This window comes from Cucurbita pepo, chromosome LG08 (assembly GCF_002806865.2).
Source record: "Cucurbita pepo subsp. pepo cultivar mu-cu-16 chromosome LG08, ASM280686v2, whole genome shotgun sequence".
Classification (NCBI taxonomy): Eukaryota; Viridiplantae; Streptophyta; class Magnoliopsida; order Cucurbitales; family Cucurbitaceae; genus Cucurbita; species Cucurbita pepo.
Window position 1 is genome coordinate 3,700,613 of NC_036645.1, and position 7,274 is coordinate 3,707,886.

General features: G+C 35.5%; 1 protein-coding gene across 1 annotated transcript; it reads left to right on the top strand.

The window, feature by feature from the left end:
* The first annotated feature begins 1,358 nt into the window (after positions 1 to 1,358).
* On the top strand, positions 1,359 to 6,621 carry LOC111799652 (mitochondrial adenine nucleotide transporter ADNT1-like). Its single transcript, XM_023683077.1, has 9 exons — positions 1,359 to 1,710; positions 2,157 to 2,205; positions 2,358 to 2,521; positions 3,231 to 3,268; positions 3,414 to 3,526; positions 3,720 to 3,833; positions 4,212 to 4,556; positions 5,796 to 5,886; positions 6,317 to 6,621. Exons 1-8 carry the CDS (start codon positions 1,553 to 1,555, stop codon positions 5,877 to 5,879), a joined length of 1,065 nt encoding a protein of 354 aa, XP_023538845.1. The 5' UTR covers positions 1,359 to 1,552; the 3' UTR covers positions 5,880 to 5,886; positions 6,317 to 6,621.
* The last annotated feature ends 653 nt before the right edge of the window (positions 6,622 to 7,274 follow it).

Consider the following 7,274-nt stretch of genomic DNA (forward strand, 5'->3'; position numbering starts at 1 on the left):
TATAATAACAGCGTCTAAACACTAAGATCTCTTAGGTTATTTTTTTTCCTAGTTCAATTAAAGCTATATTGTCTAATAATACAGTAAATTTTTAGATAATTTGTGTTAGTATAAACATTTTAGATCTAATTCACGAGCGATCAAAACCAGATTGGTTAATATACATACCCAACCTTGGTCGAGATTTCAATCTCTCCACCTAGATAGCGATGGCCCAAGTGAAAAAACTTGATTTTTAATTGTATAATTTCGTATTTACCCTTTTATATTTTTTGGTTTTGAAGGAAAGTTGCTAAGTTAAATTATTTGAAATCAGGGTGATTATCGGAAGTTTGAATTCAATCATTAAAAACTAAGATAGTGACTTCAGAATTAGAGAGTATTTGTAACAGCTCAAACCACTGCACACAGATATTATTTGTTTTAGCTGGTTTCCTTCGCCACCAAGCTCACAATTTTAAAATGCGTCTATTAAGGAGAAGTTTATATGCCATAAAGAATGTTTTGTTTCTGTTCTCAATCGATGTCGGGCCTTATGGTATTGAATAAAACGTTATATTAATGTTAGATTTTTGTACTTTTTTTTAGTATAATAAATATACGAGCGGAATTTTAACTTTTGACCTGAATTGTGCTCCCTTTTCATGCCTCATTCTTGTTAAAACGTGAATGTTTCGTTAGGTAAGTCCCTATGAAATAAATAGACATTTCTAATTAACGGGAAATGTCAAATCTGGATTGAAATTAAAGACACTCCTGATGTCCCATATTGGTTGGGGAGACACTCCTGATGTCCCATATTGGTTGGGGAGGAGAACAAACCACTGGAAACCTTCCCCCAAACCACTATTGAAAACCTTCACTCGTAGACCAGTTTTAAAGCGTTGAGCGGAAGCCGAAACAAGACAATATCTCATGGGAGTGGATCTGGGTCGTTCCAAAAATAGTATTTAAATTTCTAAATATAATTAAAATAAAAAGTTTCTATTGATTTATTCATATACTTACAGGTAGAAAAAAAAAACACAAAACAGTTGGAAAAATAGTGTATTATTCAGTTTTAGAATTGGAAAATCAAAATAAAGAATCTGATTTTCTTAGCCTAACGGTTGAATCTGATTGGTGAGAACTTGTGATTGTAGTGTTCCTTTATGCAGTGGAATATCTCTCGGAATGCCACGTGTCCATTTATTATGGCGAGTACAGCGCTTTTTTCTATTTACAGAAGACTAACTCTAGTGGCTGAGAATTCATCTAAATTCAAAGCAAGCCGAAACCACCAATAAACGCCGTCAATCAACATCAAAACAAACGACGTTAGTTAACGGTAGTAGTTTCGAGGTCTCAAAGAAGCTCATGACTTCGCAACAGCTGCAGCCGCAACGTTCCCTCTTCCCTCCGCGATTAACACTGACGAAAGAGAGAAAAGCAAAACCTTGCTCTCTGATAATCACCGGAATCTTTGTTTGGAGGCTGAGATCACGCTTCCAATTACGGCGACTTAGGTTTTCGGTGATCTTCGACTTCATTTTCTGTTTCGTTGATTTCTTGTATGGCTTCGGAGGACGTCAAACGAAGCGAATCGGCTGTTTCTACGATCGTAAACCTGGCAGAGGAGGCGAAACTTGCGAGAGAAGGCGTCAAAGCACCTAGTTATGCTCTGCTTAGCATCTGCAAATCTCTGGTTGCTGGTGGAGTCGCCGGTGGAGTGTGAGTTCCATTTCGTTTCCCTGTGAACTGTGATTTCTATCAATTTAAATCTACGTTGGATGATTATAGATTTATTTTTCTCTCATTTTGCTGCATGTTTAAATTCAAGCTCGTCGGTTGAGTATTTATTTATTTTTCTCGTTGCTTTGGTTGTTCGTTTAAGAGAAAAAATGTAGGAGAGAAAAACTAAACAATTGAATTTCGGACCGTCAATAATTTGAATAGTTAAATCAGACTGACAATTGAAGTTGATGGATTTGGTATATCATAACTTTTGACCTGGAAAAGAAGGTTAGTAACGGTTTATTGCGTTTACCGTACAGGTTTTTAAAATCTTGACTGCGTCGTTTCCATAGTATTCCGAATTACCTGATTTTTGGAACTTCAAACCTGAGTTTTCGATTCATTGTAATCATTTTCTGAAATTTTCTTCTGTATATGTTCAGGTCTCGAACTGCTGTTGCCCCTTTGGAGCGTTTGAAGATATTATTACAGGTTTGTCTAATCTTTTCATTATTAGTCTTTTTTTTTTCTTTGGTATTATTTGATCATTGTGGTGTCATACACTCAAATCACAAGGGTTATGAGCATGCACAAAGTAGGATATACATAGCTACAACATCTTACATAGTTGCTTCTACAAACAGGTCCAGAATCCTCATAGCATAAAATATAATGGGACGATACAAGGCTTGAAATATATTTGGAGAACTGAGGGTTTTCGAGGATTATTCAAAGGCAATGGTACAAATTGTGCTCGTATAGTACCAAATTCAGCAGTAAAATTCTTCAGCTATGAGCAAGCTTCTCGGTATGTTTTGAAGTCGGTGGTCTGTCATAATGATGCAAAATATTCATCTTCAATTTTGCCTTCAGAAAGGGTTGACTTAAGTGTTTTAAGTGAAATTTGATGCACGCGTTGGAGGGTGCAATGCTTTATTTTGCTTGAATTTGTATGAATGACATTGTTGAACGTACTCATTTGTTGGTTGCACTTACATAACCACATTTTGCAAGAAAAGTTGGCAGTTGTCTAATCGTGATCATAATCACCCATCTTGGTAAATTGAGGAATGAAGTTATTTCTAGCTGGTGTGCCAGGTGGTATGCGATAGAAAGTACCTTTAAACCCTGTTTTCATGTCTTTGATGACTACTGGCTGAATTCCATTATTCTTGCTTTATTAGGAAAACACAAACTCTAGTAATTGATCACCTGTAATAAATACTCTTTCATTCTGACAAATAGGATTATTGGGGTTGCGTATCTGTTGAAGTTAACTTTTTGAGAGAGATTGATCCGAGAGAGTACTATGTATCTTTCAACGTAGTGCTTCATTTGGAACAGGAGTTTACAAAAATAAGATCAATGATTTATAAAACAGTTCATACTTGTTGGTAAACTTACTAATGTGCCAATTAAGCAACCTCCCATACGTCCAGGATACACTCCTTAAATGCCTTAATTTTCTCTTTAATATTTGCTAAATGGCTAATATCTTTGTTCTTTTCCATTGATAGGGGAATACTGGCCTTTTACAGGGAGAAGACTGGTGACCGTAAGTTCATTTTGGTTGCCATTTTTCAGTTTTATTATGTGATATCTGACCTTATAGCTATTATGAGAGACCACAAGAGTTGTCCGCCCCCTCCTCTCATACACAAATCTCAATCTGAAGCCTATTTTGTCATTATTTTCTGCAGAAGATGCACAACTCACTCCTCTTCTACGTCTTGGTGCTGGAGCTTGTGCTGGAATAATTGCCATGTCAGCAACTTACCCTATGGACATGGTGCGAGGCAGACTAACTGTGCAGGTACTCTCATTCTCAGTTACTTGCCCTTTCTATCATAATATATTTCTGATGAGTTTCCAATTTCATATCATATCCGAGTATCTAAAATCTCGGATATGAACAAATGTTGTGATGTAATTTTATGTTGTGACATTTTGATATTCTTTCAGTCAAATTAAAATTCACTAAATTTGAAATGAATTTTGTTTTTCAGACAGACAAGTCTCCTTACCAGTACAGAGGAATATTCCATGCTCTTTCAACGGTGCTTCGGGAAGAAGGTCCAAGGGCTTTGTACAAGGGTTGGCTTCCTTCTGTCATTGGAGTTGTAAGTTTCTTACTTTTATAGTTGTAAATATGTGATGCCATTGTAATTTTTAGGTGCATTGACGAGGCTCTTGCTCAATTAGAGGTTGCAGATGCTTATTAGTAGGTTCAATTGAGTGCAGCAAAGTGCAGTAAAAAATATTGTACATTGCAATAACATGTATTGTTAGAAATAGATGATGATTTATTTAGGCTCTCAAAGTATTTTATATTTTATTAGTTCTTGTATATGGAAGTATCATGAACTATAAGATAGTGTGTATTTTCAAAAAAAGGAAAAAGAAAAGAAAAGAAAGAAAAAGGAAAAACAACAAGAAATTTTTAGCATGAGAATAACTAAAATGCATGAAGTTTAAATTAAACTCGTTCCATTTTGCAGGTTCCTTACGTGGGTCTCAACTTTGCTGTGTATGAATCGCTTAAAGACTGGTTGATTAAAAGTAAACCATTTGGACTTGTTGAAGATTCAGAGCTCAGTGTGACAACACGTCTAGCATGTGGAGCTGCTGCTGGAACAGTCGGTCAAACTGTTGCTTATCCTCTTGATGTCATTCGTAGAAGAATGCAGATGGTGGGCTGGAATAATGCTGCTTCCGTAGTCACTGGTGATGGAAGAAGTAAGGCACCCCTCGAGTACACTGGCATGGTTGATGCTTTTCGAAAAACAGTTCGTTATGAAGGCTTCAGAGCATTGTACAAGGGTTTGGTCCCCAACTCAGTAAAGGTTAGGCATGCTCTTTCTCTCTCTTAGCTTGTTTATACTAATACGATGCATTATCTAGTAGTTGACTGATTGATATCTGATTCTGAATTTGATGGAAGATGAGAAATCTTGTATGTAATGTTTGGGGGATCAATGAGGTCTCAGTGCATTGTTTTGCAAATGGTTTTTAGAACTGTGTATACATATTGCATGATACCATAGCCTCCTTTTTTTTATGTCAAAAGATTGTTTAGCCATGCATAGGATGGTTTTAGAATGCCCAAGAAAACGGAAAAAGTGAGCTGTTACGATGTTCAAGATTTTTATTGTTTTCGAAAGTTACAAGTCATGCATGCTTGTGATGGGCATGGATTTTCTAAAGCCAATCTTCAAAGATAGACTGGAACTGTTTTCTGGACAAGGAAAACCCAATAAGCAAGATCCAATTCCAGTTTCCAAGATTTCCCCTTGGTTGGAATTGCAGCTTAACTAACTTAGTATACAAATGAGATAAAGATCTGCATCGTAAAACTCATTTTGAGAGATTTACGTTCTTGCTACCCATAACTTACGACCATAGGGATAGGTCGCTACTCCTCTCCACCCACAGTTACTTTAATTACCAGTATGATGTACGTTTGTTTCAAAAACTCTACAAACGACACGTATTATATCTAATCTGCTCAAAAAAGATTCAGATGGGTGTTAGGGCCAGCTTCATCTGGACTATTCCACATAATTGTTTTTTCACCTTACAATCTGAGGCATCGTTGTTATAGGGTATCTAATATTCTTGTTGGGTGGGTGGTTAGTGGCCCCCAGATTTTAGCCGGTTGCTATTAACATTTTGTCCCACCCCTGCATAAGAAACTAGCTCTGGAGCTTTTAAAAGTACTCCAACGAATAATAATCATAATTTCACCACTTAAATGTTAAAAAATAGTTTAATTTTTTAGTTCCTCTTAGCTGAGCTGTATTCATATCATAATTGATTTTGTTATATTAGAATTTTGAAGATTGTTGTCAATGTTTATTGTAAATGCTGCCCATTCATTCCCATTCAGATTAGAAGCATTATAAAATACATCCCCAAGTGGTCCCTTTGAATTTTTGGCATTGTGTATTCTTTTGGGTGGTTCATAGCGTTCCTGGCTTAAATTTGACGAGCATAATTATTACAAGTTGATTAATGAACTAACTTTAATAGTATTTCCCTGAATCAAAGATATTATCTGATTTCTCTCCTATTGCCTTGTTCAGGTTGTCCCATCAATTGCAATTGCATTTGTGTCGTACGAGATGGTGAAGGACGTTTTGGGAGTTGAGATTAGGATCTCAGACTGATTATTGGGTACTAACTTAACTTACGATTGTTGAACGGTTGAACGATCTGCTATTTTTGTAGGCAAGGGGAGATGGTAAACTAGGTGTTTTAATCATCCTCTCTCCAATAACTAGTTTAAGGCAGTATTGAGTGTGTTCATAATTTGCTTCCTTGATTTTAAATATCTTCTGACAAACTCGTGCTAGCATAAGCTTTTGTTCTTATGCTATGTCAGTAAACTTATTGACGATAGAATAAGCACATTTGTGGTCTCCTTGAGATTTGGGAGAGCATAGCTTTATTGAATCCAGTTTTCAAATCCGTGATGTTCTTTTATATTTCAGGTGTTCTATATTCATGGTGTCTTCTTTGTTCCTTAACTTTGATATGAAATTAGAAGTTCAAATATTAAGGTTAAATTGCAAACCTCTTAACCTCCTTTGTGTTTGAATTGCAGTGTTGATTTTGTCATACTCACATCCATAGATATGAAACAAGCTTTTGAAATTCGGGTCGGATAACGAGCAACTAATTTTACCCGAAGAAGATAATGCTAACTGGCATCTTCAATTGATGTATGAGAAAAATGATGTGTTTAGCTATTTGGTTGATATGTTTACTTAAAGGGCTCTCTCTCTCTCTCTCTCTCTCTTTTTCTTTTTCATTAGTTACGATGACTATGTGGGAATTGAACTTTGTGATGTAAGGCACCAAAGAAGGGCCCTTTTACCTAATCTTAAGATTTAAGGTACTATTAGTTTATTACCATGGCGTGATATGATTTGTTCAAAGACGCATGAAAACCTTTGAAGAAATAATATTGAACACCTTGTGGGTNTATTACCATGGCGTGATATGATTTGTTCAAAGACGCATGAAAATTTAAGGTACCAAATAAGGACCCAACTTTTCTCGTTCGGTAAATATATATGTTTTAACCAATAGAGTTATAATTAGATTGTCAGTTATGTTAATGCTTAGATGTAAGAATGATTTTTTTTTTCTTATTTTTTTTTTCTTATGGTAAAGTTTAATTATGGTCACAGTATAATATTTGTCAATATACTAGGTGGAAATTCAAACCTGTATTCTCTTGGTCCTAGAGCAATTATGGCCCGAAAGTTGCTAACATAAGTGTTCGGATCTATCATGAAACAGCCCCAAGGTGCTTAATGTTGAATCTTAAACATTTTTCTTGGTCTTGAATTGACGCTAAAACATTGTACGTACTATAGGATCTTTTTAAACTTTAAAGAGATCTTCTTCATGGGATCTCACAAGCACTATCATCAGACCAATAATCTTTCCTAAAATTTCAAATTTTAGAGAATTGTGAATATGAATGAACATATTTATTTATAAATGATATTTGTAGTTAGAACTTTGCATACATGTAAAAGCAAATTACAAGCAAA